Source organism: Hibiscus syriacus, unplaced genomic scaffold, assembly GCF_006381635.1.
Source record: "Hibiscus syriacus cultivar Baekdansim isolate YM2019G1 unplaced genomic scaffold, ASM638163v2 tig00016637_pilon, whole genome shotgun sequence".
NCBI lineage: Eukaryota > Viridiplantae > Streptophyta > Magnoliopsida > Malvales > Malvaceae > Hibiscus > Hibiscus syriacus.
In genome coordinates, this window is record NW_024062389.1 from 1,123,839 (window position 1) to 1,146,246 (window position 22,408).

The following is a 22,408-nucleotide window of genomic DNA, read 5'->3' on the forward strand; positions in this document are numbered from 1 at the left end:
GATTTTTGTTTCGCGTTGCGATAGTTATTTCCGCGTTGTGATTTTCATTCTCGAAACTATTCTTCTTCTGCATTACTTCAACCAAAAGACAAAACAAAGACAAATACTAACTTCACAGGCTAAACAGTTTAGCAGTATTGGCAGTAATCGAATGAATTTAATAAGAAATCTAAGTGAAATGGTTAATCTATTATTGAAATTACCAGTAAACTTATCATCAATCTCAATATGAAAAACCTAAAATAATGCAAAAATTTCAAAAAAAAAATAAAAAAAACTAACCCTCGGAGGTTCATTTTCCATTTCTGAATGATTGTGAGGGATTTTTGACTGTGAATGGTTGTGAGGGATTTCGCCGGCGATGGGGACGGAAATCTTCGGAGATGGGGACGGATTTTGCCGTAGAGAGTGAGAGATGGAGATGGGACTGAGTGTTGTGATTTTGGGTTTGAGGTTATGAGTTGCGATTACTGTGGACGGTTCAGTTTCCGATTTATTAAGAAAAAATTCGTGTTTGGAATTTGAAAAAAAAATACGCGTTAATACGAATGGCGCTATGTAAATCGCGTTGCGAAAGTCAGAATCGTGTTGCGAAATTCAGTATCTCGTTGCGATTTTGTATTATCGCATTGCGATAGTAAGTATCGCATTGTGATAGTCAGTATCGCATTGCGATTTTTCCAATTCGCGTTGCGATTTACTTATTCGCATTGCAAATTGGGAAAATCGCAACGACACTGTAGACCATCGCAACGCGATTTCCAACTATCGCAACTCGAAATGCAACGCGAATTTGCGATAATGGAGATCGCGTTGCGAATTAGCGATCGCATTGCGATTTTGTTGGTCATTTTGGCAAATCCGGAAAAAGTTGGTTAAAATCGTATATTATAAGGCATTTTTTGTCACTGAGGCGATTTTCTCTATATATTATTCATTTAAAAAATAACATTTTCATAATAAATACTAAAGAGATATGAGAAAATAACCCCAGTGACCAAAAATGTCTTATAATATACTATTTTAACCAACTTTTTTTGGATTTGCCAAAATGACCAACTAAATCGCAATGCGATCGATAATTCACAACGCGATAGTCGAAGTTCGAAAAAAAGATAGTATTCGCGCGGACGTGTCGAAGACACGTATTACCACGACCACGACCACGACGGCGGCGGCGGCGTGCGAGAGTCCCCCTTGTTCTCTATCACTCAACAAGGAAGTGGGAAAGTCAAGCCTTAAATACCATTCCCAATAGTGTTTCCAATACTATGTGGGATTGAGCATTACCAACACTTGTTTCCAATACTATGTGATTATTCTGGAAACAATTAACAATCATGCACCTTAAAACAACTAAATCAGCAACCAATTGCATTAGTATTATACGATTAAATATGTCATAATTAAAAGTCAATCTACAATCAATTGCGATTATTGCAATTTTAAGCAAAACATTCAAAAAAAATTGCATCACTCGCGAGAATAAAAAAAATTGTTATCGTGCAATTACAATCAATTGAAAATAAATTAGAATTGCATGAAAATTAAACGAACCACAAATACTTTTCATACAAATACTAAAGTCATTAACTATAATTCACAAATAATATCACTATTTAAGGCTCAATCTCACATAGTATTGGGAACAAGTGTTGGTGATGCTCAATCCCAAATAGAATTGGAAACACTATTGGGAATGGTATTTAAGGCTTGGCTTTCCCACTTCCTTGTTGAGTGATAGAGAACAAAGGGGACTCTCGCGCGCCGCCGCCGCCGTCGCCGCCGCTGTCCGTCTCATCTCGTCTCGGGTCGTGGTCGTGGTAATACGTGTCTTTGACACGTCCGCGCGAATACTATCTTTTTAGAGAAAATTCTTAAGAAACAAATGCAATACCACCAGTCGTTGCGATTTTGGACTATCGCAACGAATTTGGAATAAATCTCAACGCGAACTTGGACTATCGCAACGAACTTGGAATAAATCACAACGCGAACTTGGACTATCGCAACGAATTTGGAATAAATCGCAACGCGAACTTCGACTATCGCAACGCGAACTTGGACTATCGCAACGAATTTGAAATAAATCGCAACGCGAACTTCGACTATCGCAACGAACTTGGACTATTTAGTTGGTCATTTTGCAAATCCAAAAAAAGTTGGTTAAAATCGTATATTATAAGGCATTTTTTGTCACTGAGGTTATTTTCTCAAGAGATATTGTCACAAATTTTCATTCCTTCATTTTGTACCATAAACGATCTGAGTTAAGTTCGAGTAGTGTTACATTCAACTTGATTTGAAAAATATAAAATTAATTTCGACTCGATTAAAAAATTTAGATCTTAAAGTTGTCAAGTTTGTCTCAAAAGCATGCGAGCTTAAAATTTTTAAGCTCGACTCAAAATATTCTCAGACTTAACTCGATTGAAGCTTAAACTCGAGCTCGAACACGAGTCTAATCTTAAGTACATAAAATCTTTACATTATATATATATTTAAAAGAATAGCATATTAATATTAATATTAATAATCAATTTTTGAAAAAATATTATAAAATCTATATTGTGAATATTTTGAGGCACCACCTGACTTGATTTCTGGTCAATTCCTAACTCGTAGAGCTGGGGGACTCTATTCTTTAGTGGGTAAATTACGTATTAACCACCCATTATTTATGCGATTTTATTGGCGACTATTTTTTTTAAGTTAAACTTAACAATTTTATTTTAATTTAATCACTCGCCGTTAAAAAATTAAAAGAACTTTTGATATAATATTTTTTTTAATTTATTTTGCAACAATAATGTGGGTACTATTTTGTGATAACTCGCTAATATAACCGTTATTTTTTTAATGAAACTAAAATTTAACTTTGGTCATGATTTTGAAAAGAAAAATAGTTCGATAACTAAAATAAAATCGCACGATTTCAGTGACTAAATAGGTAGTTTACCTTTTATATTTTCTATCTACGTCCTGTGATCTTTAAACCGTTACGATACTAAGGAATTCAAATAAAGTCGAACGAAAAAGAAATTAGTAAAATACTATACGATTTACATGCCATAAGGGTAAGGTAGGAATTTAGGAACCATTTCAATAATCAATGGTTTAAATTAACATCCTTGAATAATAAATTGATTAAAATTAGTGACTGGTGTTTTTAGTCAAATTCTTTGTCTGGGGAAGATTAGGTCAGACAAAACTCGCCTCATGCTCCTATGGTTTCATTTGTTATGCTTAAAAGATACATTAGTTAATAAAAATTGGATTTGAATTATTTCAAGTTAGACTCATCTCGGATTCAAATTAATTTGAATTTAGATTATTTTGAGTTTAAATGTCGATAAAAACTTTCGAGTTAAGCCATTTTGAAGTTTTTCATTCAATTTTTTTATATAATTCTGGATATATACAAGACGGTATTTGTTCAAATACTCAATCATTTAACAGTAAACGCTCATATCATTAACATTTGTAGTGCTCGAACTCGATACCTCAAGGGATAACAAATCTCTCAGCTACTGAGGTCGTTTGGTTCATGACATTCAAATATCCTATTTTCTTTTATCTTATTTGGGTAAGTACAAGGAAATATCTGTTCGAAGACAACTCTTAACAATTTGATATTAAATGTTCACACCCTTAACATTCATGGTGCTCAAACCTAGGATCTCAAAGAATAATAACAATTCTTTTACTACTGAGATCGCTTGGTTCGTGCCACTCAAATTATCTTAGATTAGGCGAATTCGGGTCAAAATTGTTCTAGTAATGTCAAACTTATGGTTCAGTATGGCTAACAGAGGCGGCAATAGGTGGTGGGAGCTGCCAAGGTTTAAGCTTTGAGACATTATAACTAACGAAACAAAGAAAATATAATTCAGAATGCATCGATCGATTTTAATTGTAAAAGTGGTGCTGTTTTCTTTAAAATTTTTGAATTTAAACAAATGCATCTATATAGTACGTGGACGCTATCAATTATTAAGAAGATTATGATCAAATATTACCTTACAATCATGTAAGACTATTAAAGAAAGAATAAAGCACACTAATGATCAATCGATTATAGAAAATTACATTGTCATAACACCATTAAATAGTTAACGAGAGAGTGATTAAAAAAATTCAATCTTCAAAGTTCAACGAGTAAATTAGAAAATTTTAAACTTCAGTGAACAAAATAGGAGAGAAGAAAGTTCAGTGATTATTTTTGTAATTTACCCAAAAGAAGATTAAAATCTTCATATTAACAATCTGATCAGCTCAAAATATCAAATTAACAATCTATAATCCCGAATTCTTGCATTTATATCAGTGCATCGATACAGATTAACTACACAAGCTATAATAACTTGGGCCATTAGTTCTTCCAATTCTTTTCACATACTCAACAACTTCCTCTTCAATGCAAGTTTGAAATGACACCATCCATTTTTGTCATCTGTTCTTATATCAAAGCTCGTCTCGTTAAAACTTACGATTTTTGCCTTCTTAACATGATCAGAGAATCCAGAAAAACAAACCTTGGTGCTAAGGAGGAAAAAGAGTGCAAATCACCGGGTCCATTTCCAGAAGAAATACACAATGACAACTGTCAAAGCCATCCCCGCATACTTGATCCATGAATCAACACGGTTCCTCCTCTCGATAAGCCTCAGGACGGTGTTGGAGAGCCCCACTGTGTTAAGTACATCCAAGGCCTTCCGTTGTGCTCTCTGATCAAAAACAAGATGTTGGTTCAAGAACTTAATAGTGATCACAACTTGCACTAATATAAAATGGCATTGACAACCACCATTTTCTTGTTTCAACTATATGACTTGAGCTATCAACAATTTATGAGTAATCATTTCAGTTACAGCACCTGGGAATCTATACTGTTAAACAAATAAACAATAGACAATTCACAATCTAGTGCACTCAACTACAGATTAAAATATTCATACAGCATCCACTAACCAATCAGCACGACAGCACCGATATTACTTCAAACTCGAGTGTGAGAGTATGGATATATGCTCGACATGGACATGTTCAATTTAAGTTTTCTATGTATTTGGAGTCATTGGAGGTCAATATCATATCCCCATACCTATGTCCAGGTATGCATCAAACATAAATGTCAGAAAGGGTTATTTCAAGAAAAATGGAAATCAGACTAACCAGGCTAATACCAGGCAGTATTCCTCAGGAGTTATGACAGTTTCTAATTAGGGGTGGCAGAGAGAAGAAACCCAAGATAACAAAAATCACTACCATTAATAAAACCAATTGTGACTATAACATACATTAAAGTTGTTAGATCTGCCGTGAAGTTAACTGCATCTGCTCATTTTTAATTTAAAATATTTAACTAGAAATGCATCAGCAAAGGGCCTCATTTGTTTGTACCTTGAGGCGATCTCTTTGTTCTGCATATTTGGAAAGGATAGCTGTTCCAGTTTCAAAAGATTCTTGCAACATTCTGGAAGAGTTTCGAACTGATTGCATTGCTTGTGCTTCCTCATCAAAAATTCTCAGGACATGAGCCGACTCTCCATTCTAAGAAAATAAAGTAAAATGAATTCAAGACATGCTAAAATCAGCTCCATTTTCCAACCAAGCAGAAAGAGTTACTTACAGCTCTTCCAAGCAATTCAGCTCTCTCGTTCGCTTCCAACATCCGTTTCTGATTCCTCATAGAGTACTTGTCCAGACTATCTTTCAAAGAGTCAGCCTCTTCAGCCACTTGTTCAACTTTTCTGTTTGCCAAATATAAAATAATTTCAAGGTGTAAGACAACAAAACTAATATGATTTACAATAACATCGGGCATGGTAACTGAAAATCATCAAAGCAGCTCTACCTCTTTTCAAATTTCAGCAAAGCAAGGAACACCTTTTAACCAAGTAAAGAAACTTCTAACAAGTAGGCATACAACTAAGGAAAGTTTTTTCGTTAAACTAAAATTTATTTGACAATTTGATAGAGCAGTTAGACTACTCGTAAAGAAGCTTTGTCAATCAAGCCTTGAGCTCAAAATAGTTTTTCTTCAAAAAAATAAAACCTGTTGCTGTCATTTTACAGGACAAAACTTTTAAATGCCCACTCTCTTTCAGACGTTTTAATTTGCTCAAAACCTAATGCTTGATATTTGAGTCTATGATTTATTCAAGCATGAAATTTGATTTCCAATGAACCAGCAAAGCTACCGTCCATAGTAATTTATTAAACTTAGAATCAATTGAAAGTTGCACACCATTCTCTTACTGAAACTTGCTTGAATTCACTGCCATCAAATCAATTTAACCATTCTTAAGAAAATTAACTTAATCATGGGGACTTCTCACAATCATCGACCTATAATGGGAAGGATAATTGACAATTTGACAACAAGCAAAACATGTCCACTCCCATCTCTCGTTCATAATACTCATGGATAGAGATAAAATTAGTAATGCAACTATAGCTAAAACACTCCGGAACGAAAATTCAAGTTTCATAAATGAATAATTCACTGAAACAATTGAGGAAAGAAACGATAATCACTAATCAATTATCCAAGACCTAAATCTTTTGAAGATTAAAGATAACTAGAATTAAAAGTAACGACAAAAAAATATTGAATCAAATTGAGAAAATAATGCAAAATATTAAAATAAAGTATGGAGACATGTAAGGAAGCAAATAGCAAAAAACAGAATATTCATAAACAAGTGAGAAATGCGATTTTATATGTGGGCGTTTTCGCGGTGATACCTTTTCCAGAGATCGCGTTGCGATTTGGCGGGGATTGAACGCCAGAGGCGATCCATATCGGCGCATAGGGAGTGGATCTGAGAGATATATTTTTTAACGGCGAAGGAGAGTTCGGGTGAATCAGCACCGGAGACGGAGCTCTCGAACCTCTCCAACCGTTCGATCCCGTCTCTTGCTCGAAGAAGTAGCTTCCTGGCGCTCTGATAGACTTCCGATAAAGTCCCTCCTCCTTCGGTCCCCGCCATGGTTCAAATTCCAAACAAAGCGAGTTCTTGAGTTATAGTAGAAATGGGCGAACAACCGATGGCAGGTAAATAAACGGTGATTGATTCGGTTTTTCCTTTTTCTTGTTTTCACAGGTCAGACGGCTCCATGGCCAAGAACACATCATTTTAGCCTATCATGTTACGCCACATCAGGAAAAAGCCACCTCGTTTCTATTAGTCTGTGCCTTTCTGGTATTGTTTTTTTTAATGCAATTAGGGCTGTTCAAAGTTAAGTTGAAACTGATTTAACCGATATAGTATATATTATTTATAAATTTTGGTTAATTCGATTAATTTGTCATATCCCCGAATGTCAAATTAAAATTTATTAAATAAATTAATTTACTTTAGAGATTAAATTGTAAGTTTTCAAAGTTTTTGAATTAGTTTTGAAAATATAGGAAGTTTATGGACTTAGTCTTAAATTTTACCAATTTTTTATGGGTATTTTATACTCAATTTCCCCATTCGGAAGCAAAAAAAACCTCAAATTTAATCCCCAAATGATTTAGAATTTTCTCTCCATGTCAAGTTCCCCGCTGGCTCGCCCTCCTCGTCTACCCGTTGAAGGGTGTCACCACCAGCACCATCTAAAGCAGTAAACCACCGCGAAGCAAACCCAGTCGGTCACCTGCTGAATCACCCAACCGCCCGCCGTCAATGAGCTTTTGAAAGATTCGTCGAAAAACCAAACTCTTCGGTCGATTTCCCTCGTTTTAGGTCATTTCGACCACCGTTTTGCCTCACCGCCGCTCTATTAGACTCACTATCGTCATCTGCTCTAAACCCAACCCTTGGGTTACTCTGTCGCCACCATTTTCATCATCGTCGGCGTGGGTAAGTTCGGGTTTATAGTTTGGTTAATTTTCTTACGGTTTTGACATGGTTTTGGCTGATGTTTGGCTAAATATTGATTGTAATTGGTTAATTGGAGTTGTAGGAGTAATTGGCAGTCGTTCCCCGACTCGTCACCGCCACCACGCGCCGTCGCATGCGCGTGGGACTTATCCCCTAGCTCTGGTTTCTTCTAGAAGCGGTCCAGGTGGATCGAATCGGCCCAACCCAGTCTAAACCAGGTCTTTTTGACCTGAACCGAGTCAACTTAGACAGAGTCAACTCGTTCGAGTCAACCCGTTGACTTTGACTGAAAAGTCAAAATTTTCATATTTTATGTATTCAACGTCCTGAGTCCGAATCCGAAGTTTGTTTCACCAAATTACAACCTGATAAGTTGTTTTCAGCATTTTACATTCCGATTCTATCCGCTTTCTGCAATTAAGCCTCCTTTCTGATGTAATTTCTGTTTATATGTATTCGAGATATTGTTAGATGTTGGATTCAAGTTCAAGAATGATCAAATGGAGTTAAATGTTAGATCAGTGGAATATAAAAATCGAGGTGATACTCTATTACCTTTCGTATGTTATATGATACACATTGATAGCTAGTAAATGCATGAATGAGTTCGATTGATCTTATGGATACCGTTGATTGAGGTAAACCCGATAGGATTACGATAAGTTTGTAGTAAACCGTATAAGACTCGAATGACTCAGGTAAGGAATTAGAAGATAAATAAGAAATAAATTCAAGTTCAATGATTAATCAGTAAATCAATTGAATTCAAGATCCTTAAACTTTAATTATTTTCGTTAAAGGTTAAATGTCGGATATACATGCATAAGAAATTATGAAAATACCCTTAAGTTGTAAAAATGGTATGTATTTACCCTGATAGTGGAATTACCCTGAGAATTTGTATTTTGAACTGATAAAATTAATGACGCATATGTTAATTCATACTTTATTTGGAAAATATCTTATAATCAGTTTTTAACCTCAGAAAAAGCACAAGACCTATAAATTCTGATTCTTGAATAAATACTTGAAGCCTAATTTATCGAAAATATTGTCACTGACAGAATTGAATGGAATGACGATAATACCCTTAAAGTGTAAAAAAGACTATAGATGTATATGATAATGGAGACGACATGAGAACTCATATTTTGATCCACTTGAACCTTGAAATCACCGATTAAATTCTAGATCTATTTGAAAAACCCCAAAAAAAACTTCTACATTTGGAATTCTTAATATGGTGATCTCCTTGGTTTTGAATGATCATTTGAAGACTAGATTACTTGAAGTGCGACACATCAATGTAGTATTTAAATGATGGATTATCCTCAAGTTTTGACATAACTAATGTGTCTGGACCCCAAAATAACTAAAATAACATTGAATATTGAGATGATCTAAATACCTTTATGACTTGGATTAAGTTAATGTCTTTGGATAGACTATGAGAACACCAATGAACCTAAATGATGTACTGCTCCTAAAGGTTATGGAGCACGACCCAAGTCGTCGGACATTTTGGATACTATTATAATATAGAAATGAAATAAATACCAATGGAATACCTATTTGTCTCCTAAAGAACTTATTAATGATGATCATAATATTGATCAGTTCAGCTAGTGCAGTCAGTATTAAGAAGTGAATAATAGTGAATTATCACGATCTAAATGATTGATAAGTATCGCAGTGTTGGAAACTGTAGTTCAATTGGACTCGAAATCCTGATAATTCAGTATATAATCTTGAATACCACAAATCATCGCTCTACCCTTATTGTGTAACACCCCCAACCCGTATCCGACCCGGATCCAAGTCCGAGGTGTCACATTAACTTTTCAAAACCTTTTCTTTACAAATTGGTTAAAATTTAAATCCATAATTCAATAAAATGAACAATTTACATTAGTTGAAGACATTTGATGTTACAAAATCCACTAGAGCATATTCAATACAATTCTCTTAGTACATGCCAACTACAATTAATATAAAAATATACATAAATTTCCAAATACGTTTCTAATCTTGTAACATCCCAAATTATGGGTTAATGATTAAATTGTAAAATTTTGGAATTTGGTGATTAAAGTGGATAAGTTGAATAGTTCAATGATTTATGTGGAGATATTTCCTAAAAGTTTATAGTAATTATTAAGAGAATTAAAGGGCAAAATGGTCAATTGACAATAACAAATATTTTTATTCCCTATAATAGGAGATTAAAACGTGGGAAGATGAAAATATTTCTTCTTCTTCTTCCTTTCTTCTTCCTCTTCCCGTAAGAGCTCAAAGACAAAGGTAAGTTTCTTCATTAGTTGATTATTTATTCAATTAAAGATTGGGTTTTGATCATTAGATGATAATTAAGCTTAAGGAAAGCTTAATTTGTTCTAAAACAACAAGATGAAAGGTTTAGAAGAGATTAAAGATTTTGAGTTCTTGAATGAAATCTTTAAATAGAGTTGATAAGTTGAATTTGACATGTCATCTATGAGAATAAGAAGTTAGAAGTGTTAGAATTAAGTTTGGATAACATGGAAAATTTGGTATGATTATTGAATTTTATATGGAGAATAAAATTTTGAGGTTTAAGATGAAATAAATGGATATAAATTAGTTTAAGTATGTATATTTGAGTTAATAATATAAAAGGGAATGAAACATGAAGAATTTAAGTTGATATAGTGAATTTTCGGGAATGAACAGTGATTTTCTGGGCTTGAACGAAAATTCCAGATTGTGCAGGGGGTATTGATACCCCCTAAATAAAAAATGGAATTTTGGTTCATTAAACCGACGTAAGTTATTAACATCAAGTTTAAGGTTTAGGCTTCTAATTATTGTTTTGAAATGTTATATTTATGTAGATATTGAGACTAAACAAGTTCCGAAACAATCAAAGAATTAGGATCGAATCAAAGCATGGCTAAGGTGAGTGCAATTTAATTGTACTTATGCTATCAAAGAACATTGGCTAGCAATTAGCAGTGACAAAGTTACTATGGTAAGAAGTAACTCCTAAAATGTTATATGATTGATATGATTCTTATGAGTGCATTTTAGTTTATAGGATTATAAGGAATTGGACTTGTGATAAGTCTATTTCCATTAGTTATAGTGTATGGAGTGTTGATTATAAGGATGTTAATGACATGAAATGTATGTATACTTGATTATATGAATTGATATGTGATGATTATATGTGCTATGTGATATGCCATATGTGAAAATAAAATATGAACTATATGTGAACAAAATATAACATGCATGTTTACATGAACACATGAGATATAATATAAGTTATATGATACGATTTATATGATTACATGCACATGAGATATATGTTACATGATGTGATATGTGAGTTTACATGAATAAATGAAGAACGATATAAGTCATATGAAACTATCCACGTGAATACATGCACTTATGATACATGTAATATAATATGAGATATATGATTACACATACATGTGGTATGTGACAGAAGAGAAAGAACAAGTGATATGAAATGCATAAATGATAATGCCCATGTTATATAATACGAGAGCTATAGGTATAGTTGGCATGCCAAGAGTCGAGGGTTTATGCGGTCCTTCGAGACATATACAGTGGTCTTTCGGGACAAATACATAGGTCTTTCGGGACAAATTTCATATGCCACTCAATGGGACTTATACGAGCTGTGCTGACAGCATTAGTGCACAACCTCAATGTACTCACATACCTTCAGTTCTCAACAGTATACATGGGCTAATAAAGAGATTAAATATAATATATATGATGTATATGCTTTTGATGATATATGTTTCTATTTGATATGAATTGTATGAAATGATATATGTGTTATGAGTCATTGTATCTGTTATAAGAATGAGATATAATATATATATATATGATAATAGCATAAGAGGTTATATGAATAAGAGATAAGAAATATGAATGATAATAATGTATGAATATGATATAGATCATGATAATGTTAGCATATGTACATGTATATATTCTGTTATGTGAAATATCTTATGATTTTTATTATATGTTTTTATGCCTCACTAAGTCATCGACTTTTGTGATTGTTTCACACGTAGGTTTGGAAAGCGGAAAGAGAAGTAAAGAGGAACAAGATATGTCAGTTCTCCTTACCAAAGATCAGATCATAAATGTAGATATAATTGCATGTATTTTGTTATAAAGAATTTAGTTGACATGTAATAATATAAAAGATTTGTATTAGATACGCTTTGATCGAGTTTTGGAATGTTTTAAAGATGTAATTGTAAATGGAATTTATATACGAATGAAAGCTTAGAATTTTATGAGTTTTATACATGTTTTGTCGAGGTATTGTAACAGTACTGTAGCAGGGGATTCGGTACCCTGTAACAGGGTATCGATACCGTATTTGTAATTTGGAAAATTTAACATTTTTGGGTACTGTTTATACTGTATTTTATTGTAGCAGTACATGTTTTATAAGAATGAGATATAATATATATATATATATATATATATATATATATGATAATAGCATAAGAGGTTATATGAACAAGAGATAAGAAATATGAATGATAATAGTGTATGAATATGATAGAGATCATGATAATGTTGGCATATGTACATGTATTTCTCCTCTTAACGCTTTCTGGAACCTACGTGTGAAACACTCATACGCTAAGTCGATGACTTAGTGAGACATAATAAAACATATACTGTAAACTTAATCACTTAACAATACAAAACATTTTATATGTTTATGTCATACCACTCATATAATATTACAAATAACAAGATGCAGACATACGCATATATTATACTTATCATCATCAATAAACTTATCATATTCCTTATTACTACTAACATCATTATCATTATCATTATCATATCATATATATAACCTTATTATCATTAATCCCTTTTTAACATATGAACTTATACTTATCATTTATGCACAGCATATAACACATTTTGCAAGAGAACAAATAACATCACACAAGATTTATTTATGTTATCTCTTTTATTTGCCCATGTATACTCGTGAGAACTAAAGATATGCGAGTACATTGAGGTTGTGCACATATGTTGTCACCACATCGCATAAGTCCCACTGAGTGGCATGTGAACTATGTCCCAAAGGACCTATGCATATGTCCCGAAGGACCACTATCCATATGTTCCGAAGAACATAGGTAACCCTCGACTCTTGGCATGCCAACTATACCTCTGGCTCACCTGACACTTAACATGGACATTTTCTTTTATATCGTTTCACATAGTCATATCTCATATGTTCATAGCTTTTATCATATCATTCACATCGCATAGCTTATCTTTTGTGATCATGAAATCACATAACTTTGAATCATATTTTCATATAACTCATATAATCCTTTCATATAGTTCATATCTTATTGTTACATATTGCATATCACATATACTATATTCACATACTTCAATATCCTTGGACTTATTTTACTTTATTACATTAAAACATAGACATGTAGTATTATGTGCCCCACCAATACTATCTATTCATATAATCTCATTTTACCTTATAAGTAAATACTACTTATTTTATTTCACTTTTTGATTTATTCACCTAATTATTTATATCAATTCACATGGTTTATTACATAACTTATATCACCTTTTCATGTATTACACATATCTTATATCTTATCATCATATCATTACTTACAAGAACATGTCAACACATATCATCATGCATTCACACAAATCATAACAAACACATGCTTATATCTATGAACTCATACATTCTACTATAGGAAATAGACTCATCGCAAGTCATATTTCCATTAACACCAGATACCACTAGTATGCACTCACTTGGCCTCACTAGTTAATATCGTTCTCTTATCTTTTCTTCGATGCCCAATAATTGTCAACTGATCTGGACTTGCTTTCGATTGATATCTATATAATCATACATTTTACATATCAATATTCCGCTTGGCATACTCAAATCTTTCATTTCTTAAACTAAAGGAAATGTGGAATTCATTTTCTATCTAAAGTAGGTATCGGTACACTCTATAGGGTATCGATGCATCCCTTAACTGGTGTATTGATACACTTCTTAGGTATCGATACCCAAATTACATTCGATAATTTTCATTTCAAGGGGGTATCGATACACTTCTTAAGGTATCGGTACCCTTTGAACATCTTCACAGATTTTACCCTTGAGGTATCGATACCTGTTGAATGGGTACCGATACACCCTTGCCCAGAAATCAATTTTAAGCACAAAAATTCATTCTTTTCAAATTCAATACTTTATGTTCCATCCCCTTTCATATACTAAACTCAAATACACATGCTTAAGCCCATATATACTCATTTATCACATCTTTAACCTCAAAATCCTATCGTCTACATGGAATTCAAGAATTATATCAAATTTTCTACTTGTTCTAAATTAAATTCTATCACTTCATATCTCTTAATTCAACCATTGACAAGTCAAATTTAACTTCAAAATCTCTTAACTCCTTCCATTTGAATAATTCACTTAAAAACTCTTTTTATTTAATTTCTCATAACTTGTTCATCTTTGAGTTTTAAACCATTTAAAACTTCCCTTAAGCTTTCTTGCCACTCTAAGAATAAAAAAAAAACCTTAAACTCAAGGAAACAATCAAGTTGAACCTATTTACCTTACAATTGAAGCCACAGGAGAAAGAAGATAACAAGCCTCTAGAATTTTATTTTCTTTCCTCCCTTATTCCACGTGCTTAATACCCTTTATAAAGGGAATTACAAATATTCCTAGTAAAATGACCGTAATACCCTTGTTACTTTCAAACTTTATTATTAAATTCAACATTAAAATTTTCCAATTAAATCCTTGAACTTTTAATCTTTTCTGAGATTGACCACTAAGTTTTCAAAACTTCTCTTTTGGTCATTGACCCGACTTTTGGAATGTTACATATTGAGTTAAAGTACCGAGAATTATCCAATATTCAAAATGTCTGAAATACCCATGTTTGTTTAAATAATGGAATCACCCTTGTCATATTTAAAATCTTAAGTAACTCTGATGCAAAACATTCTTAATACCTTCTTGATTACCAAGTACCTCCGAAGAATAATTGAATCTTTTAGTGTGTTCCTTATGTGACATGTAAATGTTTTACCTGTTTTAAAGCGTGATTTTCCGAAATTATGGATTTACTAATGTTTTGATTTATTTTTAAATGAACTATGGCTACATGATATGTGTTCTCTAATTACCTATTTTCACTGGAAAGTATAATCGTTTCTGATTTATGGATCATGGGATCTACTGGTTACTACTTGAACTTTTTTATTTGGACATTATCTGGGTAGGTTAGAATATGGAGGTTCAGCTCGGTCAAACTGGTAATTCCTTATATAGATTCAGACCGATCAAGTTGGTAATTCCTTACGGACCTAAGCTGACCCTTGGGTAGGCTTCGAGGCCTCGAGAAACTTTCTTGGGTAGGCTCTCAGGCCCCAATGCACTCCCTTGGGTAAATCATAGGACTATCATGTGGTGTATGGTGTAGGGCATTCATGTGATTTAAATAAGGCATAATGCAACAAAATAACCTTAACGTTTGACAGTAGTATCAAATTTGCCCGTATTATTTTTTTTTGGAACATTTAACCCCTTAACGTTTCATTTTAGGTCAAGAAACACCCTCGTTGGATGAAAACCGTTAGTCAACTAACGATCAATGCATGGAAATGACATGACAAGATTACATAACATTACACGCTGACATGGTAATGCCACGTATGCAAAGGTGATGATGTGGCATTTGCCATATCAATATTTTTTTAAATAATTTTCAACCAATACAAAGATGAAACGTGTCATCATTTCATTGGCTTAAATATAAAAGTGTACTCAAAGCTCACTGCTGCTTCATCTTCTTTTTGTTCTTCAATCTTCATTCTTTATCGACAAGGAAGAAAATTAAACCCAACCCCATGATTTCACTTCTCCTTCTCCTTGTCAAAACCCTCACTCTTTTTAACTCCTAAAAGCCTTGAAAACCCCAAAAAAAAAAAGCAAAAAAATATGAAATAAGAACCTATTTCCCTATTCAGATTCAAAGCTGGCCATGTACATCTCAGAGAAGCCTCGTCCAATTGATTTATACAAGGAGGAAGGCCCTTCTATAGCTAATGACATGATCATCGAGGTCCCCACAAATGGGGATTTCCCACATCAGCTCCAGCAGCAGCGGCATCAAATGATGTTGAGTGAAAGCAGCCGTGATAACCCAGAAATCAAAGCTCCAAGAAATGAGCCGAGACCTAGGTACAAGATGAAACTCGATGCCTTATCGCCCTCCGACGAGAAATGGATGGCCTTTTCAATACCTCAAAATCCAATAAGCACTTGTGGGACAGGTTTCAGCTAAGATGAGAGAGAAAGGTTCGATAGATCCCCCACTATGTGTACGGACAAGTGGAGGAACTTGTTGAAGGAGTTTAAAATGGCCAGGCATCAAGATAGAGGGAGTGGGTCGGCTAAGATGTCTTATTATAAAGAAATTGAGGAAATTTTAAGGGACAGAACAAAGAATGCTTATAAGAGTCCAACTCCTCCTCCTAAAGTTGACTCCTTTATGCATTTCGCTGACAAGGGTATATGCTCTATTTCCATTTAGGAATTGATTTTGCATTTAACAAGTGGAATTTATAATCAAGTGTTGTTGTGATGTTATTAAATGATGGTTTTTGCTGGGTTTCTCTTTTAAAGGCTATGGCTTTAATGCGTTTCCACAGTGTATACTTGTGTCTTAGCTTAGCTTAGCTTAGCTTAAGATGGTAGTACTAACTGTTTTAGAAGAAAGAAATTTATTTGATTCTTTAACTTACGAGTTTCTTTGACAGGAACTGTCTGCTTCTGTTAATTTTTTATGGTTTTAATGTGTGCTTTGAAGAAGGTTTGTTTGAGTTCATGTATCCGTATGAAAGTTAGAACTTGCACAACTACATCTTTTAAATGATATTTCTATTATGCAGTTTAACATGTATTATACGTACTTGTGAAACAAAAGGTCGTGTGGCATTAGTAGAACTGGGTATATGGGTTAAGGCCCACGGGCTACCCATTTAACCCGTGGCATGTGCTGGCTTCGAGCCTCAAAAACTAAAGCTCGTTTAAATTGTAGGCTTTTTAGCCCGGACCGTTAAACCCGTGGGTTTAATGGGTATAACAGCGGGAAGCCCGCAATAGCCCGCTTAATTTAAAATTTATAAAATTTTAGAGAAAATAAACTTAAAGAATTTTATAGAAAAAGAAAATAAATTACTTATAAATATGATGTTACTTATAACTATTGTAGTTCTTAAATTTATTAGGGTGTTTGTCATAATTCTACCGCTGCTTGATATTTTTTTTTTCATTTACAATGTATCAAATTATTCTTCATTTTAAAAAATAAAAATTAAAAGATTTATATAGTATTTTAGTCTTATAAAATTTACATCATTATCACTTTGATATTTAAATATTTTTTTTATTTAATTTTGACCTTTATTTTTTTTCATGAAGTATGTTAATATATCACATGACACGTAATATTTGGATTAAAAATAAGAAAGAAAAGTAAAAGAAAAAATTAAAAACATACTTTTCAACTTTTAAAGGCTTTTACAAAAGAAATTTTGAGTTTAGCATATATTATATTCAATGGGATATTCTAGATGTCGTATTTCTAATATGTCACATAATATTTTTTGGAATAAAAAATATATCAATATATTTTATGTAAAGAAACCAAACAAAAAGGTAGCAAATTGAAACTTGGCAAGAGGTCAAATTGGACGGTCTACTCAGTTGTTTAAGAATCTTGGATATGCTGCATCAATCACTTCTTAATTAATCAAACCCCCATGATTCATACATTTTTTATCGTTTCCGAATGTTCTATTTTATATGTAAAATAAAATAAATATATTTTAACAAATTAATGACTTATATTTTATCAATTTTAGTATAACTGTATCTTTTAAATTTACTCTTATACTGTAAGTATTTTATTTTATATTTTCATATTATGTTTTAGTCTTTCTCTAAAGTATCCATAAAATACAATTATTAGGACCACTTGACAACTTTCTTGTTAGATTTGTATAATGTTTGACTTTGTTGAATTTTTACGTTTGAATTTCTGCTTGCAGACACTTTTGTGTCTTCATATTATAGCCTTGAATAATCGTGTTTTATAAAAGTATAATGTGATTATTGTTTTATTTGTTTTTCAATTTTGTGATATAAGTTAATATTGTTTTTTTTAATTTGAGTTTAAGTAATTATACCGTTATATATATATATATATATTAATGATTAAAAAATTAAAAAATATTATTTTATAATCATTTCTGGCTATTTAAAATAAAATTTAAATATTATTTATTATTTTGACGGTGCTACTCTCATTTTCAAGTTGCTGGATCATTTTTAAAAGTGTAGCAAGTTAAAACATTATTTTTTATTGCATTTAAAGCATTTAAAATTGTTGTTATTTAACAGGCCACGGGTAAGCCCGTTTAGCCCGCGTGTTAAATGGACGGGCCGCGGGCCTTAGAATTCAAAATCGTTTATGATTGCGGGCTTTTTAAACCGCTCCGTTTAAGCCCGCACCGTCAAAACCCGTGGGCTAAACGGGCGGGTAGCCCGTATACCCAACTCTAGGCATTAGTAATTTTCTTCCTTTTTCAGAGTTTTGTCGATAAAGAATGAAGATTGAAGAAGAAGAAGAAGAAGAAGAAGAAGAAACAGTGAGCTTTGGGTACAATTTTATATTTAAGCCATTGAAATGATGACACGTGTCATCTTTGTATTGGTTGAACATTATTAAAAAATTAATATAATTATTTTAAACAAAATTAATTTTTGCTGACGTGGCAAATGTCACGTCATCATCTTTGCATATGTGGAATTGCCACATCAGCGTGCGATGTTATGTAAACTTGTCATGTCATCTCCATGCGTTAACCGTTAGTTGACTAACGGTTTTCATCCAACGAGAGTGTTTTTTGACCTAAAATGAAACGTTAAGGGGTCAAATGTTCTAAAAAAAATAATACGGGAAAATTTGACACCACTGTCAAACGTTAAGGTTATTTTGTTGCATTATGCCTTTAAATAACTACATGATCATTTTTATAATATTCTACTCGATCATGGTTTTGATATTATAGGGTAGTGCTAAATATGATTTCTACTGGGACTGTATGGGTAGGATGGAGTATACAGGTTCAGCTCGGTCAAACTGGTAATTCCTTACGGACCTAAGGAGACCCTTGGGTAGGCCTATAGGACCTAAGGTACTCCCTTAGGGTGGCTCTTTTGTTGTATGCTTAGGGTAAGTTCTTATGGATGCAGTTTTGGGAAATTGTATAGAGGTGTTCGGTTGGAGGCTATTACTGTGGTTTTAAAATATGTTTTAAACTACTAATGTTTTTAAAGGATCTATATACATCACTTTGTTTTGTTGGAACACACTAGATATCCTATTCCGATCTCCTGAACTTGGTCCTCTGAATGTTTCCTTTGAACTGAAATCTTTATGTCTTTTACTCGAAGAAATATCAGTGGAACCATAGCTCATCCCGAAAACCTGTTGATGACTGAATCGATAAGGAAATTTTTTTATTCTTGCCTATTATCTTCATGTCCTTCAGTATCACTTGGTAATTCTGTATTATTGAGAATCCCAAAGCTCACTCTTTTACTCACCATTTCATGTTAAAAGAATCGAACCAATGCAACTATCGATATCAATAAAGGAGTTCCACTGGCGTTGCTTACGGAGTACGGTGCATGTGATTAGGGGGCATGTAGGTTGTATTATGTTTTTATATCCGAGTTTTAAACCTGTTTTAGTACTGGATATTGTTGAATTCTACTTTTAATATATATATATGAATGATTTTCTGAACTTGTATTTTAATTTTAAATTGTTTTATGATTTTACGTATTTTAACATAAATTTTAATTTTTCCTGGATTTTTCCTTTGGGTCGCTCCAGTGACCCTAATGTGATACATTTGATCGGATCGGGTCACCCGCATCGGTCTGAGGGTGTTACATAACAGACCGATTAATCGAACTTTATTCGGTTCAATTAATTATTTTCAAAAAAAATTTGGTTTCAGTTAACGTTTAAAGGGAAAAAATTAAGTTAATGAAATTTTAAAATTTCGGTTATGTCTCGGCTAATACGATATACATGATCCATGTCGCGGCTAATAAGTCCCAACTACCTAGAACACATCACCATAACATCCAACCTTACACCAAAGTAAACACGAGTTAGGCCAATATAAACACAAATGAGTTACAACCCAGGATAGCATAGCATCAAAGCGAATAGACCCAGAGATTTAAATCGAGCCACAACCCAGTAACACCCCAATAGTATAGTGACAAAGCAAATCGGCCCAGAGATACAATGTGAGTAATGATCCACCAAAACTCCTAAGACTTCGATTCAATACCCTACCATTGCATGTAACACGTGCAACATGATACAAAGCAGATATATTTCGTGTAGATAAGGATACTAAAAAAAACAAGACACTCGAGACATAAACTCAAACAACGATATACATGACAAACATATCACACAATTACAATTATATGCATACAATAATAGATCAGAATTTTGACAGGCATACATGCTTTACTTTAACATATTACACTTATAACGGGAAAGAACACATATACATACATCAAAATAATTATCAAATAGGTACGAGATTAATTCAAATGAATATAGGGGAGAACACACACCTATAAGATGGATTGTCACGACAAAATCATTGTGCAACATTTTCCTGTGATTATGAGCAGTAATGAGTCTGACTCGCTCTAACCCTATACAAAACAATTTATGCATCAGTCACCCAGATCAAATTCACTTACCCACATAAATATTGTTGATACTTCACATTATTCCAATAATATCAAGGGTCTGATTCGTTCGGCCCAATGGTCAAGTCCTCCACTATTAACATTGTTCTGTCTATGGTTGTTTCGCATGGTTGGACTTTGCGACAGTAGACGTGAATAATGCGTTCCTAAATGGGGAATTTGGTGAGGAAGTGTTTATGACACAACCTCTTGGCTTCCAACAACAGGCAAAGGATGGCTCACCCTTGGTGTGTAGGTTGACCAAGGCGATGTATGGAAGCAAGCACCACGAATGTGGCATGTAAAGCTTAAAGAGTTCTTGGTGACAATCAGATTCAAGGAGTCTGCAGCAGATGCCTCGTTGTTTGTGTAAAACAAGGGTGGATCATGTGCGTTCATGCTTGTGTATGTTGATGAGATTGTCATCATAGAAGACTCACCAACTGCAGTAGAAAACGTGGTGCTACAGTTGGGTGCCATGTTTTCTCTTAAAGACCTAGGGGAATTGCGCTACTTCCTTGGCATAGAAGTTTCAAGAGGCAAAGGTCAATTCGTGCTTGGACAACAGAAATTTATTCGAGAATTGCTGGAGCGAACTAAGATGAATGGGGCTAAACCTGCTTCAACCCCGATGGTTTTGTCACCCAAACTCTCGAATGATGCCGGTCAACTTCTCGATGATGTTCAAGAATTTACAAGTGTAGTAGGGGCACTAACTTAGTTTCTTGGAGCTCCCGGAAGCAAAGAACATTAGCTCATTCAACCACTAAAGCTGAGTATAGGAGTATTGCATGTTGTCTCTGAAATGTGTGGCTGCCAACATTGTTGCGAGATATGGAAATACAAGATGAAGTGCCTGTGGTATGGTGTGACAACACCAATGAAGTGACAATGAGTGTCAATCATGTCTTCCATGCGCGATCATGATCATGTAGAACTTGATATGTGTTTTGTGCGAGAAAAGGTGACAAGTGGAGAACTACGGGGGAATTATGTACCAACTACACATCAGGTGGATGATGGTCTAACGAAACCTTTGACCAAGTAGTACTTTGACTTATTTCGTCAAAAGGTTCAAGTAACTGATGATCAAGACACAGGAGAGTAGGTAGAATGTGGAGCTATGAGCTACATGCTAATCGTGAGACGATGACGGGAAAGATGAATGGTTAGATGGTTACTGCCACCTTCCTACTCTACTGTGTTCTCTATAAATAGTGTATTGTATCACTGATGAAGGATGAATAAAATTCAGCATATTTTTCACTCATGCTTCCCTCTTAAAGTATAACATGAGGATGGGAGGATGAGGGTATAAATAATGAGAAAAATATGAAGAGTTTTATTATATAATATGATTTATAAAAATATTAAAAATTAAAAAATTTAAAATACTTTATAATTTTAAAAATAAGTTATAAATTTTCATATTTTAATAGTATTCATATCATTGTTAAATTTTTTAAAATTATTACTTAAAATTAATAAAATTAAATTTTAATTACGATTAAAAGAACAAATAAAATATTATACAATAACTTAATATATCACCTGACCCTTTAAAAGCACTTAATAACAGCTAATAATCGGCGTTCATTTTATAGTAAAA

General features: G+C 33.3%; 1 protein-coding gene across 1 annotated transcript; it reads right to left on the reverse strand.

Annotated features, from left to right (window-relative positions):
• Positions 1-4,233: 4,233 nt before the first annotated feature.
• LOC120208596 (membrin-11-like) lies at positions 4,234-7,068 on the reverse strand. Its single transcript, XM_039207826.1, has 4 exons — positions 6,751-7,068; positions 5,633-5,753; positions 5,404-5,553; positions 4,234-4,727 (listed from the first exon to the last, which is right to left on the reverse strand). Exons 1-4 carry the CDS (start codon positions 6,993-6,995, stop codon positions 4,566-4,568), a joined length of 678 nt encoding a protein of 225 aa, XP_039063757.1. The 5' UTR covers positions 6,996-7,068; the 3' UTR covers positions 4,234-4,565.
• Positions 7,069-22,408: the final 15,340 nt, after the last annotated feature.

Bases quoted from the DNA above. Each gene is read 5' to 3' on its own strand.
- LOC120208596 (XM_039207826.1), bottom strand. From the start codon at position 6,995: ATGGCGGGGACCGAAGGAGGAGGGACTTTATCGGAAGTCTATCAGAGC. The intron at 5,554-5,632 runs GTAAGTAACTCT...TTATTTTCTTAG, and splicing joins CTGAATTGCTTGGAAGAGCT to AATGGAGAGTCGGCTCATGT. The intron at 4,728-5,403 runs GTACAAACAAAT...GTTTTTGATCAG, and splicing joins AACAAAGAGATCGCCTCAAG to AGAGCACAACGGAAGGCCTT.